At 38.7% G+C, this 21284-nt stretch overlaps 2 protein-coding genes across 10 annotated transcripts in view; one reads left to right on the top strand and one right to left on the bottom strand.

Annotated features, from left to right (window-relative positions):
• Positions 1-675: 675 nt before the first annotated feature.
• Positions 676-19289, top strand: LOC108155056. 3 transcript variants are annotated; one of them, XM_017285639.2, is made up of 7 exons: positions 676-939; positions 1007-1046; positions 1102-1172; positions 18355-18513; positions 18581-18659; positions 18854-19007; positions 19083-19289. In XM_017285639.2, the coding sequence occupies exons 1-6, from the start codon at positions 874-876 to the stop codon at positions 18982-18984; spliced, it is 546 nt and encodes a 181-aa protein (XP_017141128.1). In that variant the 5' UTR covers positions 676-873; the 3' UTR covers positions 18985-19007; positions 19083-19289. The 3 variants fall into 3 exon arrangements, with proteins under 3 accessions (XP_017141128.1, XP_017141129.1, XP_017141130.1); XM_017285640.2 differs by lacking the exon at positions 19083-19289 and having other exon boundaries at positions 18854-19014; XM_017285641.2 differs by lacking the exon at positions 18854-19007 and having other exon boundaries at positions 677-939.
• LOC108155053 (protein gar2) overlaps positions 8457-21284 on the bottom strand; it is a 110009-nt gene continuing 97181 nt past the window's right edge. For all 7 annotated transcript variants that reach the window (XM_017285634.2, XM_033389461.1, XM_033389462.1 and 4 more), the window contains 3 exons: positions 15981-16551; positions 10849-11546; positions 8457-10786 (listed from right to left, as the gene is read on the bottom strand). In XM_017285634.2, the coding sequence (XP_017141123.1) occupies positions 10297-10786; positions 10849-11546; positions 15981-16551 (1759 nt within the window). In that variant the 3' untranslated portion in view covers positions 8457-10296. The remainder of the gene's footprint in view (positions 10787-10848; positions 11547-15980; positions 16552-21284) is intronic.

The raw sequence follows: 21284 nt of genomic DNA, 5'->3' as shown, positions 1-21284 counted from the left end.
TTGGTTTCTTCAATAGTTGTGATACCTTTATTGAACCTTTTTCCAGTTAGATCTTTTAATAATGTTAAAGTTTTGTTAAAGCTTAAAAGCGGGTCCGAACCATTCCAATATTCAACGAGTTTTGTACATATTTCCAAAAAAAAATTTATAGATTTTTTTTCCAAGGCTTACATTGATTTTTAGTCTCGGACATCTGTGGAGTTTGGTGAATCTCCCAAGAAATATTTTCAGTCAACGGAAATGGAAAAGCTGATCAGATCCAGCTGATTATACTCCCCCTAATCATTATGCCGCTGACAACTTTCTAGGTTCAGTTCTATTTACCTCTGAAAGAAAAAGTGTCTGCAGGAGGTATTTTTTCCGTGAATTATTGAAGTGTTCCAAATGTTTTTCTGGATATTACCCCACCACCACCCGACCCTACCCACTACACCGCTTATGCCGTTTAATTATAAGTTCTACAGTGTTAAGGTACTAATACACGTAATTAAATGATTGTCCAATACGCAGACAGATTTTAAATAAAGGAACAAGAAACAGAAAAATATTGATTTTTTATTTTGTGGGGACTACAGCCATCGGGGATCCTAGATCTCCCAACACCTAACGAAATAAAATCACACAGATCATTTGTGTATAGGAACCTTTCGGCATAGTTTGTGCCCAGAATGTCAAAAGTGGCATAGCTCGGAAATTAGTATAGAAGTAAGCTTCTCGTGTTCAACATTTTTGTTTATTACCTTAGCATATATATATTTTGGCTACACAAGAGAAAATTTAGATTTTTTCTCATTAAAATTCTCGCACGATATCCAGCAAAGCAAAAAGATATTTGAAATTACCCGTGATTGAAATTTAGTTTAAATTTAACAAATGGCGCATCGTATTTGGACTGTGACGATTAAGAGACATCGTCTGCTATCAGTTCCCACAATAAAGGTGAGGTCCAACCTGATGCTGACAGCAACTCCCATTTATAAGCCCACTTACTTTCTGTGATATTTAGATACTAAACGTCCAAGTAAACCGCACTCTAATGGAGAGAAGTAAGCACCACCTACAGACCTTATGGTATGTTGTTCTCATGTTCTTCTGTTGCAGAGAATCTGCAACCGTTTTTCACAAAGCCAAGCATTGTATTCTCAAAGGAGGCCCTCGCGCATCATTGGGGGGTAAGTGAAGGTCAAGTTTTAGTATTCCCAAGCGAAAATCGATGTATAAAAGTGTATGATATAGGTTGTTTCTATGGTATACGTGTCTACGCCAAAATAACGTGCCTCTAACAGACGCTTAGAGCTGTTCTAGATATTATGTTTATATACGAGTATAGATGGTATAGTTCTAAAGAAAGATTCCATAGGTAAATGAGTGCTCAAAGTAAATGGTCCTACTAATTTGTGGGTGTGTGTGTGTGTATAGTAGGTGTTTTAACTAAAGATCTAATGTACCAAACTAACTACGCGTAAGACTTGTAAATACAAACAAAAAACTGGATGTGAGAGAGTGTGGAAAATGCACGAAAGAAAATGGTTTGAAACTACAGACCAAAATATTTTATGTGAAACATTTATTGTGGTATATATGTATATACGATATATATATATATATATGTATACTATAATTCATTATATTATTACGCTGCGACATTTAAGATGAGTTTAGTTTCGAGTTTCGTGTGGATTCTGTGGGTCAAACAGCAAATTTATACGCAAATTTAAGTTTACACATTGCCAACGGATGTCTGTTTGTATCTGTGTGAATGAGTGTTGTGTATGTGTGTGTATGTGCTACGATCTAATATACTAGATATATCTATGAATACTTTATATAATTGTTTAATCCGTACTTGATAATAATAATATAGCTGTAATTATACTGCATAAGAAGCTAAGGAAACAGCATTTCAAATCGTTTCGAAGACCTCTCTCCGAGAAATCTCCCACGTTGCGTAACATATTCGTTTTGCGGTATACATAATATAAATTTTGGTATTTCTTTAGTACAACTTTAGCACAAACACTGGCAACATAAAACTACAATTCAATGCTAAGTTTTCCGCACATGTAGAGTAGGTTTTCTCTTGAGTTCAGACACCCAACTATACAATACATATATTCGTATATTTGTCGTATATAGCATATATAATTCTGTATAGTATGTATACGGTTTAGCATTAAATTGGTTCATCTTTCAACACTGCGCTTAGGGTCTAATGTTGGCTTCTTGCATCGTAATATACATAGTTTTCAAGATCATGCATACGTTTCATATGTTTCTTTAAAATACAAATATATATATATGTATGTATATGTATATGCATATGTATTTCTTGAGTTTGCCTCAACAACAACACATCGGTATCAAAGTTATATATGTATGTGTATATATATTGCTTATACGTTGTTTGTCCCCTCCATCTTCTATGTAATGTATGTACGAGTACTATCTGTATCTGACTGTTAATTGTTGCTGATTCCACATGATTTACCTTTGGCTCTAATAAAATTTGAGTTCACACAAAAAAAGGGTATTGTCCGCATATGTATTTTCTTATATAGAGTTTTTTCCTTTTGTTTTTTTTGCCATCGGATCATGCTTTTGCCTTTTATGTATGCATGTATGTATTTATTCCTTAGATAACGCAACAGTTAATAGTATAATAATTTGAAATAGAAAGTGGGAGAGCAAATTGTATATAGTATGTACAAATTAGAATGATCTAAATAAAAATGCCGAAAGTACTGCGCTAAAAGCATAATAATTATCATACAATAGAAAGAATATAATATACAAAGTAATAACAAAATAAGAATCGATCAGATGCTACCAAAAGCAAGTACTCTTTGCATGTAAATTACTTGTATACTGTTATAGTCGAGTGTACTGCCGACTAAAAGGTACCCGATACTGATAGATATAAGGATTGAAACAGCCTAGGACTTGCCTTCATTTGGGACAATGATTGGTGATAGAATTGGAAAAGGAATGGGATAATATGATCGGAGCTCCCATCTAAGATTTAAAATTCTTTTTTAGATTCTTCTAGTGAAACGGACAGGTAAACAAATTAATTATTTCAAATGGTCTATCGAGTACCGGATATTTCAAGGGTCAAATAAAAATATCTGTGGCTACTGCAAATGATGTACTTATGTATATGTCTTTGCAAATCGTAATCGATGGCAATCGTTTAATGTTACTTTTACGGTTACTTTTACTTTTACTTTTACTTGAACGATATTACGGTTACGTGGTACGAAGTACGAAACGGAGAGTACATACGTTATACAAAGTACATTTTACAAAGTCTAATATGACGGTGGTTTCTAATTCAACTATCGACTAATTGAGTACCATATACATAGATATATATATATATATGAATTAGAGCTAGTCTTAATGCTAAATATTAACATTACAGTACGTTAAATAGACACCTTTTGTTTGGTTTTTAGGCTGTTAAGTGCATTGTACAGCAAAAATAATTGCGTGCAAACTACTACCCGGTACGGTACGATCAATTACAAGGAAATTACAAGGATATATGTTTGTTAGTCATTCATTTGGTAATGCTTTGAATTTGAGAAATAAAATGCCAAGATTTTATTTGTAAAGATTTCTTTCACATTTCATTTATTCATTTCAATTCAATTCAATCAAAAAGGGGTTTTGTAAGCCAAGAAGTTCTTCAATTGAAAAATTAGACAGGTTAGCATTATATTTTTGTCTTTTGTTTTTGTATCAGCAATTGGTTTCATTTTGATTTTTCTTGGGTTTTGTCGGGCTCTTTTTTGGGTTCAAGGTTTTAGGCTAAAAAGAGAGTAAATACCGTTTACATGTCCTTTGTATATATATAGAAAGAATTAATATGGTGTCTGTTTATATGAGTGTCTAAACATCGCTACAAGTATAGAGCGAGAAATAGAGCGACAGCGTTACAGTTACAGTTACAAGTTACGAGTTACAGTTACAAGTTTCAAGTTACAGTTACAGGGTGTTGTATATATATAATATATCCGTTTCTCATTACAGGCTAAACAAAGGATAACCATCCCATATATATCCGTACAATGTATATATGTTGGCTGCAAATATTACATTCAAATCTGTCTGCCAATCTACTGATAGCCAGATAGAGCCCAAAACTAAACTCAATTCAACGGGGGTTCGGGTTCCATACTGGTTTTGCTTATGGCCTAAAAGATATATCTCATATATGTATGTATATGTGAAAACTTATGGCTAAAACCTTCGAATGTTTTTACCAAATCGTTCAATATAATGCACTTGCTTATCGTTTACATAGTTTGGTTTTCTCGTACCTCAACTTTTTTCCTCACTTCTGGGGAGAAACAAATTTACAACAGTTTTGTTCAGAAGAGTGTTTTCTTTTCATCTTTGATTTTTATTCGGTCTAAACCATATGGGGGGAAAATGAAAGCCAAAAATCCATAACATCTCATTTTTAGTAGTTTTTTCTTTCGTTTAAAATTCCTCGTTGCTAAAATTGTACTGATCGATTACGTTTAAGAAGAAGTTTCGCCAAAAGCTGAGCTCTCTTTTCCCCAATGAAATAATACTGGGTGCTAGACAAACCAAATCTCAATTTAACTCAATTGGTATACCCGAAAATTTACTCAATGTTTTCTCCATGTTAGTACTCTTGGTTTAAGAACTTTTGTCATTTCGATTAGTTGCTGGAAGACGAGTCTAAGTTGTGTGTTTTTTTTATTTTTATTTTGTTCTTTAGGAAAGTTCTTAGCAAGGCTTCGCTGGAAAAACTTTCTGCTAAAAAGAATTTCGTTTGTGGTTTTACTCACCTCTGGTTTTATATTCTTTTTATACACACTATATGTATATTTAGTTTTTTATTTATAAAGGAAATCCTCTGTTGTATGAATGCATAAAAATTGAACTGGGTGTTGAATTCGATCGTTTCGACTTGCTTTTCTTTTCAAAATATAGCTCAGTATAATTGATATGTTACGAGCTGGTAAAAGTAATCATCATCTGCTTCCTTGCTTTATGTATAAGAAAACATGTTTCTCGTTTAAATATATATTTTTTTTTCCTTTTAGTTTTGGTATATTTGAATTTGTTTTGTTTTTCGCTTAACACTTAAACGACTCTTGTTTTGTCTTTGATCTTAGCATTTCGTTAAGCATCTGAAATGAGCATAAATAGCCGCCTTTCACTGCCATCTTAATCATTAGAATATATCAAGTATTTATATATAATTTTAGCAATTGATAAATATATAAGTAGCTTGTGGTTCAAAGCCCTTGAATACACTTGTCTGCATTGCTTCGAAATTATTTAACACGTTCACTTAGACATAGGTTCAAGCTTAACAACTAATTCTCAATAAATTAAACTTTATTTCAGAGCATTTTGAATGTGTTATATGTAAGTGTTTTTGGTTTTTATATTTTCCCGGTGTAGGCCAGGCAAATAATTGCTTTAAGTATTTATTGTGTACGTTCGTTTTAGTTTTATACGTTTTTTCTTAAATGTTTATTGTTGATTTTCCACTTTTTCAATATACTTACCATTTTCTGCAGTTACAGTTGTGGAGTGTTAGTTCTGTGTCTATGCACATCAATTGACTAGCTTGTTGAGAGTGTGTGTTGTGTGTTTTTGGGTCTTGGGTGTTCGGTGTTGGTGTTTTTTATAGCGCTTGGTTCATAAAGAAACTATAACAATGCCAAAACAATAAACAAGAAGCCAAAAAATGCCAAGTTGTCAACTTAAAAGATACTAAGTAGTTAAACTATTTCGATTTCGATATCAGTTTCGTTTTGTTTAGGATCTAATAACCTGATTTTTGGAATTTCGCTAAAAATTTGGTCCTCATTGGTCACTCAAATCGACACGACGACTTCCATTATGTGTTAATCTAAAAACCATATCCACAAAAAGAAAACTCGTTTCCTGTGACTAGACTGGAGAGATCTCCTTCTCCTCCTCACGCACAAGTTAACAAAGTTTTGGGTTTCGGTTTCGGTTTATGGGTATACTAATTTGAAAACTCTTTCGTTCGACGACACCATCCAATCCAAGTGATATGCGTGGATATATATTTGTAGCCTTCACAACAATTTTGATTCTATTTGATGAAATGTTTTCTTTTTGTGTGTACGATTACGAGTATACGTATACCAAAAATTCTACTCTTAGTATGCAATTTGACACATTTTGAGAGACGACGCCTCAATAATACAATTGAGATATATATATGTACATATAATATATAATTTTGTTGGTTTTTGGTTTTACTAATTGAATATATCACGGTCTTTCTAAATATCATCGCCTGTATGTGTATACGATATATATGTATATGTATCCGTATCTTTAATCTGTATATACTATATGCATGTAAATATCTATAAAGTTTGTCGCCACTTGAGTTGATCGAGAGAACATTTCAACACTATCTAACCCGACTATACAAATTGCTAAAAACTGTTGTCCCATCTCAATCTCCAGGGAATCCATGGAATCCTCATTCCTTATCGATTATACCGTAGTATATGTATATGTAGTATAATTATAAGTACTTTGCTCAGTTTTGTTAGGTAATTTGGTTTTCGAATACTGACACTTGAATGCTGAAACACAGTTGATCTTATTGTCATATGATGTATGTGTGAGTACGAGTATGTTGATGTACATATGTAAGTATGCACGAGTAGGTAAATGCTAATGCCTTGCTAAATGCGGGGACTTCCTTCGGTTCTTTTGCGACACTACAACTGTGAGAGATGATAGTATGCAATGCAATGCAATGTACTATGTATGGGGGTGTTCTTGATGGCCATGTCTCTGCATACTCTTGGAGATTGCTGCTGTTGTAGTTGTATACGAGAGTATATAGTTTAAAAGGTGTTACTCAATTGACTACTAAACATGTTTCATCATGCGGTTTGTTCCATATATATGTATTGTGTAGTATATATGTATATATATATGATATATATATACATATATGTAGGTATGTATGTATATCTAACTATGTTGTATGTGTGTGGTAGTACACCTACAATTAAAAAAAAAGTAACCAAAAAACTCCAATTCGAGCTGTGTAATGTGGGTCTATATTACAGAAAGTTGTTGTTCTTGGCCCAATGAATAATGAATGATAAGTCAACTATTTTATTTTTTTGCACTGAATTTAGGAAACTCTTGAGACGACGCTACACGAGACACGAAAACATAGCAAAAAATTACCGATTCTATTTGAGTTTTGTTTGGTTATCAAAAAATATATATAGAATATGTATATGTATATATTCATAGAGAGAAAGAGAGAGCGCTATAATAAGTACATATGTTCGATCTGTTACTACATTATCAAAATGAGCAAGCTACTACTTTGGGTATATATTTTCGGTACGGTACGAGTATAGAACAGAAAAAAAACATTTCATTGGATATAGTAGTATTGGTATTGGATGTTGATATTTTTTGTTGCTTATGTCGAATTCAGACTGTTAACGAACGGTTTACGAGTACAAAGAACTAAGAATTGGGCGACAGACGACTCTCCGGTCCCACTGCTAAATGCTGAATGAATGTTTGAAGCATACGAAATACGAAAGGTATACGAAATGATACTAAGTACGAGAGAGTATTCTTCAAAATATTACAACTATGAGAGCATTTTTTGACTTCTTGCGTTTTATCAGCTAATTGAAATAAATCGAAAATGCATTAATCAAATAATCAATATAAATATAATTTTATTTGGTTTTGTTTTATATAAAATATATGTCAATAGAACATACATATGTAGTCATGGTGTGTGTGTGTGTTTTTTAAAAAAAAGGAATTGTATTTTTTTTTGCATAATTTCGTTGGATCGGCAGGACAATCTCAATCTTTGGCTAAAAGCAATGGTAGTTCTGAGATCGAGATCTGACAGACGAGGGGTGTATACAAAAAACATGATATTAATTATTATTATTGATAAGTAAATAATGGCACCATAGCACGTGTGGAATGCGTTAGAGTCTTAAGCGTTAAACAATAAATAAATAAATAAATAAATTAGTAGCTGCCTGTGGATATGGGAGTCTCGAATCCGTCCAGCAGTATGTGAAATGAGTTGAGTTTCGGTTAAAATTCAATATCTTTGGTATACGAAATGATAAATACATACAACAATACTCACCCCTCCTCCAGGCATTAAACTACAAGGACAGGGATACAGATACGATCCACAATATCTTTTCTTTTTGTACTGGATGTTTCAACATCTACACATGGGTGAGAGAGAGGAGCAGAGACAGAAGAGGGGGAGACATAGAGAGCAGAGCACAGCAAACAGATACAACAGATACAAGAGAGTCAAATAATATCTATAGTCTATAGTCTATAGCTAAAGATACATATATTGTATGTGGATCAAATATGTACAATCGAATCAAAATCAAATCATAAGAAAACACAAATGGTTTGCTCGAATCATTGGCAAAGTTTCGGTTTCGTTCTTTTTTTTTCGTTTGTTTGTTTTTTATTAAACACAAAATTACTTCAAATGTTTTTCAATATAATGTGTGTGTGTTTCTGTATAAGTGTAGGAGTAATGTAGTATATAAACTAGGTATTTACATACGCAAATATTACTTTCCAAAATGATAACTAAAAACTAAAATTAAACTTCATGCAAGCGAATCAAATATATGAAACAAATACATAGCTAGCCAGGAGCTTCAATGTCTCCCGATTCCTTCATCATTTCCTTTCTTTCTTGCTTCTTTTTTTTTTGTTTTTTTTATGGATGAAGTATTTGTCGAATGCAAAACTCAAATGCAAATGCTACAGGTAAAGATAATTACAAAATAATAATTAAAACTAATATTGTGCCATTGATAGAACAACAATAAACTACGACAAAATTAGGGGTTTTTACCTGGTTTATGGTTCGGGGATGGAGTTAGATGGATAGATTGGAAGGAGAAAATGTGGAAACAAAATTAAAAGAGACTTGCTGTTGCTGTTTCGAGAGCACTTCCGTCTTCAGGGTAGTGCTTTGTAGTACACTACACCAAACTCATCCAAAAATCATAGTATGCAAGTGCCAAAAATGATAACGATTATACAGTTGCTACAAATGCTCGAGGGTTTGAGTTGATTCGAGACTAAACTAGATCTATAAACTAAATCAAATCAAATAAAGAGATAGAGAGATTCACACACACAGTACGCAAGTCATAGGAGATTTGTTCGTTGTTTTTTGTTTGTTTGTAGTATTATTATTATAATGTTTAAGTACACAGAACAGAGTAAAGAGAAGTGATAGGTTAAAGATAGTAGTGGCAATGTGTCTGTGTGGGGTTTATAGGTGATGTTTGGTGTGTGTTTCTCTGGGGATGAATTAAATTCGAGCTCAATAACTAAACTAAACCAACTAAACCACTAAAAATAATAGTTTATGTTTACGTGTGTTTGTGTGTTTTAGTTGGTTATGTTTTATGTATATTAATTAATTTATAACTCTTTGTCTTGAGCAAAATGTAATTAATACTGCATTTGCAGGAGTTGCTTCTTTCATTCTTTCGTTGAGTTCTAGGCCTCCAAAAAAATACACATTCAATTAACGAGCGCCTTTTGGTTTTTTTTTTTTAAATTTAGTTTGTTTCTTGGTTATATGAAGATTCATCATGCCTTGCTTTTGCTTTCATTATATGTATGTTTTTTTTTTATATTTACTTTTATGTTCTGAGTTTTTATGTTTAATGTTATTTTCTTATTTAATTTTTATGTTTAATGTTTTGTTTTCATATTATGCACTAAAAAATTATATATATTAACGGCTACATTTAAACGCAATCACAATCGGTGGTTTTTTAATGTGTTTTTTTCTTATTTTTCTTCGTAATTTTTGCTTTTTGGTTTGAATTTTGTTTTTCCTTGATTTCGCTTTGCTTTTCGCTCTTATTCTTTTTTTAGTTTTTGTTTGCTGTTGCTTATATTGCTTATGATTTGTTTATGTATATATTTTTATAATTAGTTATAATATTTATTGAGCGCCTTCGCGAGCGCCTTAAATATAATACTTAATATGCCATCTGCTGCTGCGTGAGGGATCTTCTGACCTCTCTACGATCTAAGCCGAAATCAAAGGAAAACCAACTTCAGATGAGTGTCTCGATGAGTGTGTATGCGTGTGTGTGTTCTGGTTTATGGGTTATGGGTGTATGTATGTTTTAATGGGGCTACTACTAGGGAGTGTGTGGTGTGGTGTGTTTCATTAAAATTACCAAAAAAAACATAGCCCTCCTACTCCTAAGCTTAGACATACATGCCCATGCCGTACATGGCACTCCAGTCGACGCCCTGGAAGCTGGACATATCCACATTGGCCAGGGCGTAGTTGGAGTAGGCAGCCGGATTGGCGGCCGCTGCCAAGGCAGCTGCAGATGCGTTCAGTTGGTTTCCACCGGCTGCCACAAGGGCCGCCTGCTGGGCAGCTGCCAGGCTATGGGCTCCAGCAGCACCGGCTCCGTTCGCGGCATTGGCCGCCAGGGCAGCGGCCGCGGCGGCGGAGTGGACCTGCGAGGCGGAGTTTGAGGCGGCAACGGCAGTGTGGTGGTTCTGTTGTTGCTGGTGTTGGTGCTGGGCCGCTGCGGCCATGGCGTGGGCGTTGTGGGACTGCTGGTTCTGGTGCTGTTGCTGCTGCTGCTGATGGTGGGCAGCGACGGCGGCGCTCTGCGCCTGATGGGCCTGCATCAAGGCGGCGTTGGCAGTAGCGGCGCTGGCAGGGATCGAGTAAGGTGCATACCTAATCAGGACGAGACACAGATTAGATTCCACCCTGAAGAGTAGGCTGAAGGGAGGACTTACCTGACATGTTGCAGCGCAGTCTGTGGATATGTGGCTAGCAGCTTGCCAAAGTTCGCGGGATTGGCGGCCATCGAGGCGGCGGCGGCAGCTGCGTTTTGTACTTGAAACGGATTCTGGGATATGAGGGCCTGTTGGGCAGCGGAGGCCGGAGACTGCAGCAGCTGTGTGGGATTCTGCAGCATGGCCAGGGGATTCATGGCCAGTCCTCCTCCACGGGCCCCGATCAGTTGGCCTGGTGCCGAGGGCATCTGTACGCCCAGGCTGCCCAGCATGATGCGCTTCTGTAGCAGCTGGGCGGCCGGTGTGACGGACTCCTTCGGCTGGGCCTTCTTGCACTCGACCTTCTTGTTCTTGATGGTGTGGAAGTGGATCTCGCAGACGCGATCAACCACATCCTCGTTCTCGAAGGTCACAAAGCCGAAGCCGCGATGGCGCTTCGTTTGCTGATCCATCAGCATGACCGTCTCCTCAACGGGTCCGAACTGTGCAAAGTAGGCCTTGACTTCCTCGGCCGAGGTGTCCTGGGAGACGCCGCCCACAAAGATCTTCTTGGTCTTGTTGGCCTGACGGGGGCGGTTCTTGGGCGTGGCATGCTTGGGGTCGATCTTCTTGCCGTCGAGTGTGTGGATGGGCACCTTGAGCACCTTCTCCACGGTGCAGGGATCTTGGAATGTGATGAAGCCAAAGCCGCGACTGCGCTGTAAGTGTAAGTCGATTGTGGGGGAGAAAGACAAGAGAACACAGAGAGAGGTTAGCACACGGGGAATATTTTCTGGAGATAGAGAGAGCTGTGGGTTAGAGGCGGCTAAGGACTAAGTTGCAAATTGTATTATTATAGTATAGCTAGGATTAATAGTCGTAAAAGTTCCTACGAAACGTTAGCAAAAGTCCAACAAAGTAAGAATCAATCGATCGATCAAAGTCTCGATCTTCCACAACGTATATAAAAACGTATATATAGTAGATATATGTATATGTAACGCACACAGATACAGTATATAGTATGCATGTTTATGGCTTAATCGACTGAATTGGGCGTGGCCATTGTACGCTTTCTTTTCGCATCAAATTTGCATTATTTTTTGCTTCTTAAAAGAACGAAAAACAAGTGTCAAATAAATTCAAATCCAAAAAACAACACAAAATATATGTTTCAACTAAAAACTATAATTCGCTCTAAAGATACTTTTGCACTGTTAACAGAATGTATATATATATATATTGATTGATTGATACGCAAGTAGATCGATCGTTTGCTAAGACTGGAACATACATATATCATAGAAATATTACGATATGGTTTGACCCCTCTAGAAACCCAGGAACTGTAGATGTGGGAGTGGCATAGTAGATATTGTATGTACACGAAACTGGATACCAAAAAAGATTCACGTACACGCTTTTTTCTCTGAATACAAACTCAAGTGTCAATTAAAAGTACATATTGTATGTGGCAATTACTTACATATGGTGTATGCGGATAGTAAGTAGGCTTTAATATATTTGATATGTACGGAGCAATGCGCTTTAGAACTATAAAATCACTCGAATGTTTCCATAAGTGGAAGGACACACTCATTTTTTGTGCTTTTTAGTTGTAAAACGCACTGGTTCAAGGAATACGTTAAGTAGAAAGAGTGGAAATGCTCTATGCGAGTATGCGTTCTAATTTAATGGCCTATAGCTTTTCGGCTTTCATATATTTTTTTGTTTTTGCCATACAATTTCTGTTTCTGTTCTTTTTTTCCTGTTAGTTTTACTTAAATGTTACTTAGTAGTTTTTTACAGAGAATGAGAGAGTCTGGAATGTGTGATCTTCGCAGCTTAAACTAATTAATAATTCTCAGTCATTACATATAGTACAATATAGTGGGTATACAGTTATTTCTTAAGCCTAGGGCAGTTCAGATTATGGCTCAAATACAATTTATATAGTACATTAATCCGAAGAGAGAGAGATAGAGAGAGTAATGAAAATCTATGGGACTACCTACCTAAAGAATATATAAGTATACAATATATGGTGTGTATGATCTATGTGTAGTTTAAACCTTCAAATAACTTTAGTATTTTCAATATAGAGATCTTTAAATCTTGACTTCTCGAGGTGGGTCGGACGGGATGGGTAGAAACAACTATCTACAGGTACATATGTTAAGACCTAGAGATTATATTCTAGAAATTTCGATTTGAACTCAACATCTGTACTTTATTTGCACTATGGGTAATATTCTAAGCATAATTTTCAACTTCCTGTTTGCCAATCAATGGGTTATATAAGGGGATCTCAGGATCCCAAGAACTTAAAAGCCATCAACATAAAATAAGAACATATTTTCCGAACTACACAACTAAAAAAATAATGTACATTTATGCTTATGGGTATAGTAAAATTATATGATTTTATATGCCAAACCAAAAATTATAAAGCAAAAACAAAACACAGAAACAATTTTGCATAAATTTAAAAGAGTTATACATATATATAATAATAAGGTCTAACGATTACGGGGGGTATTGCAATATACAAACATATTTATTATGGTATTAAGCTAGGGCTATGTTCTTATTTATGTTACACAATCAATAGTTCAATAGTTGCCAGGACAATCTTCGGTTCGATTCGATTCGTCGTATTGCTTCTCATTCTAGGTTCTCATATTTCTGCTATAAATGGGGTGAGGGTGGAATAGTATGGAGGGATGTGGATATAGTAATATTAGGGTAAACCTCTTTAAACTAAAGTTTGAATTGACTTCTAGATTTTTGTAACTGTGGCATGGGTGACTATATAGTAAAATGGCAAATTTACTCGTTAGTTTTTTGTAATTTCTTTTTGCTTAAGATCAATGCGTATGGTGTTTTTTTCTGGGTGAGATAGAAACACTAAGGTAAACCAAGGACACAATACGGAGTACAGATTAGAGGTAGAGTACGTGGTACGAGTACGAGAGAACGAGTACATTCAATTAGAGATACGAGTACAGTTATGCAGTTATTATTATTATTATTGCTCAGAATTATACGAAATACGAGAGTTACGATGCGCCAGCAGTTTTTGAGTAATTTCAAGTACGCTAAACGTTCTCATTTATACAGTAGTTAGGGTATTTGGCGATTCATTTTGTTTAGGGTTTTTTGGTTTGGAATGAAATGTACCTAAGCGCCAGCTCTCGGGATCGGATCGGATCGGATCATCATCATTATCCTCATCCTGGTTGTTTGATTGCCATTCCTCCTCTCCGGATGGGTTCCAACGTTGTCCTTCCTCACTTTTGGGTGTTCATTTTTGGTAATTGTTGGTATTTTTTTATATTTTTTTGTTTTTGTGTGTGGATTATAATTATGTTATGTTTAGTATGTTCATATGAGTAGCACATTCGGGGAATTTACTGCATAGACTAGCTATATAATTGATAGATCTTAAATGCTTATAGACTAGGGCGGCAATCTAAGGGCAATCCCCTTCCCTTATCAGCCAGGAGTTCGTTTCAAAAACGAAGACCCGAAACTTAGATCCCAACAACTCCAAAGACAGTTGGTAAACCAGTTTTCATCTTTTCTTTTTTGTTGTTTCTTCCACTTCGTTCTTTTGTTTGGTGTCTCTTCTTATTTTTAAAGGGGGGGAAAAACAAAAGGTGTTTTTTTGTGTGCTCCTGTAGGTACAAGTATGTGTGTGTGTCATTCCTTGTTTACTTGCGTTTACGTATGAGAGAGAGAGAGGAAGAGAGAGGGAGGACGGACGGACAGCAACCCCGTTAGTCAAGCGGCACAATGATCATCATTATTCAAAGTGGAGTTGTTGCCGCTGCTGCCTTGCGAATAAAAACTGCCCCGTGGGAAGGGAGTAGTTGTAGTTCCTCTGGTTGTGTAATTGCGCAATTGGCTCTCGGCTCAGCAGCAGCGGCAGCAGGCGAGAACAGCGGAACAACCCTAAGCCCACGGACCCCACCTTTCTGTATTGTATTGTCCTGTGCCATAACCTGAATTGAATCGCGCCAGCGATCCCAGGATCGGAGGAACAGCTGCGCGCAAGCAGCGAGCGAGGCAGGCGGACAGGACTCGTATAATGCGGCAGCTGCTATTTTATTGCCCGAAAAGCGGCGCGCGTTCACCGATGGGGAGCCACAATGAATGTATGCATGTGTGTACATACTATATAGGATGTGTGGATATTGTCCGCTTATCAAGCGGACAAATTGCTTAATGCATTCTGAAAACCCAATTTCCGTTGCAAGAGGCACTGTACAATTATTCTAAGAATGTTTGAAATGTATTCAAACGTTTCTCCAAAAATTGAATATGGATTGGTAATTGTCTGCAAAATGTTTTTAACGCATTTATTTTTTCTGCAAACGTATTTTAATTAATTTTTTCATATCTTAATGATTTCGTAAGGTGTGAAATTTTATCATCACGACTTGGAGCTGATTTCCTTTAAATTTTCGAACTAAGCCACACTTTGGCAACCCTAGACATTCTGGATGGTAACAGCTGATTGGTGGAGTACAAAACACCTTCAGAAAGAATATTTATTCAGTTTATTCAAAGTTTCCTGGCATATTCAATTTAGTGCTCGGTCACAGCATCCATCCCCTATAATCTACTCATCTTACACGATCTTCATATGAAACCTGATTTACGCCCTCTCTTCTCTCTTCCTTTCTTATCTTTGTCTTTTGTTTTTGGCACGTAACCAAAAAAAGCTGTAATTCTAAACCTCTGCTTCTGTGGTAGCAGCGGCAGCGCCGCAGCAGAGAAGACTGCGTTTGTGTGCGTGCGTTAGAGGGGGAGAGATCGCGTTTTAAGAGCAGAGCAGACAGACAAAAGTTTGCAGTTTTGCAGCTGTGTAAAAGGAATTGAGAGAGATGGAAAGAGACATGAGACATGAGCAGACGGACCAAAAATTCTAGCTGTAAAACAGAAAATCTGTGCAAACGTAAAAACGCAAATAAACAGGCCGCTGCCGAACGACAACGACGAACAATGGCACCAAAGGAGAGGAGATTACGAGAAAGGTAGAAAATAGACGTAGTAGAATGTGAGGACAAAAGGAGGATAGGATAGGATACATACATACAGAATAGTAAAAGAATAGAAAATACCAGAAGCATAGACTACATTCTGCTTACCTGGGTGACGGGATCCTTCATGATGAGGACATCGGTGACGGTGCCGAACATGTTGAAGTACTCCTTCAGCTTGTCGGAGGAGGTCTGCCAGCTGAGGCCGCCCACGAACAGTTTGCCCGGGGCCGGATCGGAGCCACTGCCGCCAGTCAAACTGGGAGTGGAGCGACCCGAGGAGCCGCTCTTGTTGCTCAGATTGGCCCCCCCTCCACCACTGCCATTCTGTCCGGCCGCCGAGGCGTTCACGTTCTCCTTGAGCAGCGCCAGGGCAGCCTGCTGCGCAGCGACCTGCTGCTGCTGCTGGGGATTGCCGCCCCCGTTGGCGGCGTTCTGTGCTGCGACCTGGGACTGATCCTGGCCGGGCGCCACTATGGAGCCCTGTGTCTGCTGCTGCTGGGCAGCGGCGGCGCTCTTGAGCACGGCAGCCGTGGTCAGAGTGCCATTGATGGCCGCCACACTGTTGTTGGCTATGGAAGCGACCAGGGCGTTGTGCAGATCAGGATGGTGATGGTGTGGGTCGATGAGGCCGGCGGCGGCGGCTGCTGCTGCAGCGGCAGCGTTATCCATGGGATTGCTACGGGCAAAAAAGAAGGTATCGGCGGTGAGTAGATCCTCGCGTGGCTGGACCGCAGCCGGAGGCGGCGGAGCCGCATGGTGCAGCATGGTGGCGCCTTCCTTGAGCGCGTGCATTTCCTGCTTCAGCTGAATCTTGAAGGCTGTTGCGGTTCAACGACGGGATATACGATTTTTCGCGATAGAGGACTTTAGCCCTCGAGTTGTTTGTGTGGTTTCTAGCGCTAACTTGACTACGTTTTTCTATGCGTTTTCCTGCTTCTGTCTGTTGCCAATGGCAATGCCTGCTGGGAGTTGTTTTTTTTTTTTGTTTTTTCGACTTCAACAAGAACACGAATTAATGCGAATAGAATGTTAATAAATGGAACTAAAACAACGGTAACGAAATGTCCACTCAACACGACACTTGAAAATTTGCTCCTTTTCTCTGACTTTCGTTTTCTCTGTTCTCTGTTTTCACTGTTGTCCTTCGGTTGCGACTGCGCCGTAGGGTTGTTTGACTATTTTATATTATATTTGATTCGATATATAAAAATATTCTTTGGTAATAATAAATTTGAAAAAATTGGACACTCTTTCTGTTGTTTCCTTTTTCGCGGCCGTTTTAAAAATTGCCGGTTTTCAAGAATTGGCCTTCTATATACGTCACGCCGGCGACTTCACAAATGTTGCTATGCTTCCATGTTGCTGGGTAGTTGTACTCATGTTGCTTGCAAACAGGTTTATTATTGTTGAATATCGAAGTTTCTATACCCTATTTGCCTAGCTGCCTTTCAATAAATGGCCCTCAATTTACTAATTCTCTTTCTTAGAACAAGTTTATTGTATCTATTCCTGTAAGGCTAGTTTTGCGGTCAACATTTTGAGTTTTATCAATTTTATCATACCGCTTTTTTAAGGGTATTTTAATGTGGCGGAATATTTCATATTTGTTGCGTGAATCGGCAAACGAACTTAACCCATGTAGCCCCCACAAAAAGCCACGATATCTTTCACCTTCGTGGAGAGTATTTCAATATTTTAATAATAGGATCGAAAGTCATATTCCTTTATTTTGATTTTCGGATCAATATTACTAGCTAGCTAAAACCTTTACCCCTTATCCGATTGATAATTACATTTTTTATAAGATTGGTTGGATCTCTTGGTCTCTTTAAATGTATTCTATCTACAATAGGGTTTAAACAAAAAAGGTCAGGAAAAAGGAAGGGAAAATCTCAACAACCTGATACTAACGCTAGACTTATTGGGTTTAAACAAAAAAGGTCAGGAAAAAGGAAGGGAAAATCCCAACAACCTGATACTAACGCTAGACCTGCGCGCCAAAGTGGAGTTTTTGGAATGAGTGAGTGAATGCAATCTAGTCTCTGACTTTCTTCTCTTTTGGTTTTCACTGTTATCCAGCGTTGGGATCGCGTTAAATATAGATAAATATTCTGCGGAAAAATTCGACAGTATTGTTTCCTATTAGATTATTTGTTGTTGTAAAACGTCTAGATGTTGGTGAGCGATCAAAACGATATTTTAAAATTAGTTTAATATGTTGCGTCGCATTAGGGTATATAGGCTTACTTTATTGGGTATGAGTGGCTGCGTGGGGTCAGGTGGCAACTCGTAAGTGAGTACAAAACGATGTTGAAAATGCCACTTGAGATGTATGAAAATTTTCACCTAATTATAGATAATTTATGATAATAAAATGCCTCTTTATAGAGAACAAGGGCATATGGAACACCGAAACTATCCGTTCTTGGCGCTGAATGGGAAGAAATAATATCATACACTATCATATTTTATCCCACAGGCAGTACCCATTGTAGTGATCACATTGGTTGGATTTACCCTGGAAGTATTGTCCTGGATTCGCATAGCCGTCACCCGGGATGATGTGTGGTGGACCAAGCACTCGGGAAATTGCATGTTTGTGGAGACCCGCAAAGGGTATCCCGCGCCCAATCGCAAGGTAAGTGGAGGCAGCCCCACACAATCGTATTCGCCCACTGGACTCTAGACTATAATGTTCTCTGCAGTTCTTGACATTCAATCAGAAATATGAGACTCCACCTGGACTGATTGAGGCCCTGCAGGGAAATACGGATGGCCCTTCGAGTAAGTTCTCCATAGATCCAATCCAATCCAAGAATGAATGAATTTTCAGCGCTTCCGTGCACCTCTCTACACCCATTCATTGACCAGCGCCACGGCGCCCTTTGCCGACGTTCGGGGGAGGCGTTGAAAACGTTCATGTAGTCTCCGTAGATGGGCCAAAATTAATGAGTACAAATGTTTCTTTGCTTTTCCAGACGAAGACGAAAAGGCCGACAAAAGTAGTGGTGGGGGCACTAGTGGCAAGAAGATAGCAACCCATGTCATTCTTACCGGTGCTGCCCTCGGCGTGGCCGCTGCCGGTGCCGTATACTCGGGAGCCATTTAGAACTAATAGAATTCATAGAATAGGTAGATGGTTGCAAGGAAGCGCTGAAGATCCAAGCCGATCAGAAATCGCACTAACCCATCATCCCATCCCCACAGAAGATGAAAAAAACCCCAACAAGTAGAGGAAAATGGCTTCGTATACGGAGGGGTTCAGATCCGCTTCGAAGTCTTATTTATAATCCTATTATCAGAGATCATTGGATAGAATTGTGCTGCGACCGTATAATTATACTGGGCAACTGTAAAGAGCAACAAAATTTCAAATAAAACGCCTAGTCCGCGACAGGACATATCATATTAAAAGTGAACCTGTTTTCATTGACCTTTTAATTCAAGTACACGCCAGGAAGGAAGCCACAAAAGTAAACCACCATACAGGAAGGAACAAGGGAAAGAGCACAAGAAGAAACCCCTCGTTTCATTCGTTTTCAGGAGCTGGATTTTGTGTGGATGTCGATCGACACCAAAGTGTTGGTAAACGGATACCCAAAGATATCTGTAAGCTTATCCACCTATTTGCATTTCTTTTGGACGTTACTGCGCCACGAGGCGATATACAGTCCTTGTGCATGCCACTATTCCCCGCCACTATGGCCGCTGATGCCACTTCCTCCCCGCTGTCCATATCATTGGCTATGATATGGCAATGTCGACCGGCTGTCCAAAGTTGGGCTTTACTTTACTTTACTTTTGTACATTTTTCTCATTATTACATGGCGAGCTAACGGTAGTTGCTACAATTGCAAAGTAAAATCCACCCATTTTGCCTTTTTTGTCTTCAAGGTATATGTATTGTCCTCACAAGCGAGGTGAGGTTTGTACGAGACTTGCAATTTGCCTTGGCTGTTTTTGCCTGCTATCCACATCCTTTTTTATAGCCCATTCAAAATTACGACTAATTTTTTCGTTGCTGGTATGAGCCGAACAGCAGTTCAGTTAGCCCCCCTCCCCCACCCCACCAGTTAAATCATGTTCTTGTTTATTTTAACGTTGTTTTCGAAATGCTGCGAAACTTTTCGAAAATGTACCAAAAAAGCGCCACTGCTGTGTGAGTGGTGTGGCCGTACCAGGTACCAATACAGTGGCGCCTTGTAACGGCGAATAGCTGCATCACGAGCTTGCGCGCTTGGCCAGCAGGCGGCGGTAGTCCTAAAAACTCGAGGAGGACATGTTGCGCGTCCTCCACTATGCCTGTGCCACACTTGGGGATGCGGAAACAGCCATGTGCTCTCAGCGCCTGGCTGAGGTAAAAATATACCTGGCCGTGGTTCCTTTCGCCCACGCCCACTGGATGAGTTATTCCATCGGGTCATCCATATTTCCGGCACTTCCTTTTGGAGACGTCCGAGGACGTCCGGAACGTGCACGAGATCCTGACGGCGCTTAATCGGTATGTTACATCAATTCCTCGTATGTAGCTTCTCACAGTTGCGGCTTCCGCCATAACTTGAGCGGTGGACAGCATCTGCGACGTTACTACACTCATCAGCATCTTCGGATCCCTGGTGCTCAGAGGCATCCTGGAAAATGGTCCCGCGTTCCCGATGACCTTCCTGTGAACGTACCCTAAGGACTCCCAGATATTTGATCGCCCTCTGAGACTGGATGGTGGACCCTAGAACCTGCATTCTGGCAGTTTCAACCACTCTCCGACTTGGAAGTGTGTGGGTGTGTGCAAGGTGTTTTTTTTGTAAGGTGAGGCGTAATTTTGTAATAATATTTTGTTATGTGTGAACGGAACACAAAATAGAGAACAGAACGCGGAATACGCAACTCGAAGAGGGAATATAAATGCCTTTCCTTTTACCTATATACCTTGACTGTCTGCATGTGTGTGTGCGTGTGTGCAATCAAAAACAAATCGTGGCAGCGACGCCAACGTCGACGGCAACGCAGACGCCGTGCGTTATTGATTTTTGGCAGAGGGGAAAATAATGCCAAAGGATATGAAATTTATTAAAATAGATTGCAAAATAATTCAATGAAGATGTTGAAAGGCAAACAGCAAACACACTCCCCACAGAAGGGGCGAGGGGATGCCGTGTGTATGTGTGTGTTTGTCGGTTGTTGAACTCCTGGCAATGGCGGTGGCAGGGAGGATAGGAGTTTCCCGTCGTCTGCAGGACTTTTTTTGCCTTTATTTTAGAAGACGTCTGTCAATTTTATGGCTACTGACCCAGAAAAATGGAATATTCAAGAAGCCTTTCAAAGCGTGGGGATCGTTGTCAGGCGTGTCCCTGGCCGAGGGGGGGGCTATAGAGGCATTCCTGAGATGGGGGAAAACAACCTGTGATACGA

Source organism: Drosophila miranda, chromosome 2 (assembly GCF_003369915.1).
Source record: "Drosophila miranda strain MSH22 chromosome 2, D.miranda_PacBio2.1, whole genome shotgun sequence".
NCBI lineage: Eukaryota > Metazoa > Arthropoda > Insecta > Diptera > Drosophilidae > Drosophila > Drosophila miranda.
This window is presented reverse-complemented; position numbering and strand designations above follow the sequence as displayed.

Coding starts and splice junctions, on each gene's coding strand:
- LOC108155056 (XM_017285639.2), top strand. CDS start 874: ATGGCGCATCGTATTTGGACTGTGACGATTAAGAGACATCGTCTGCTA. Junction 1,173..18,354: donor CCCTCGCGCATCATTGGGGG/GTAAGTGAAGGT, acceptor TTTATCCCACAG/GCAGTACCCATTGTAGTGAT. Junction 18,514..18,580: donor ATCCCGCGCCCAATCGCAAG/GTAAGTGGAGGC, acceptor TGTTCTCTGCAG/TTCTTGACATTCAATCAGAA.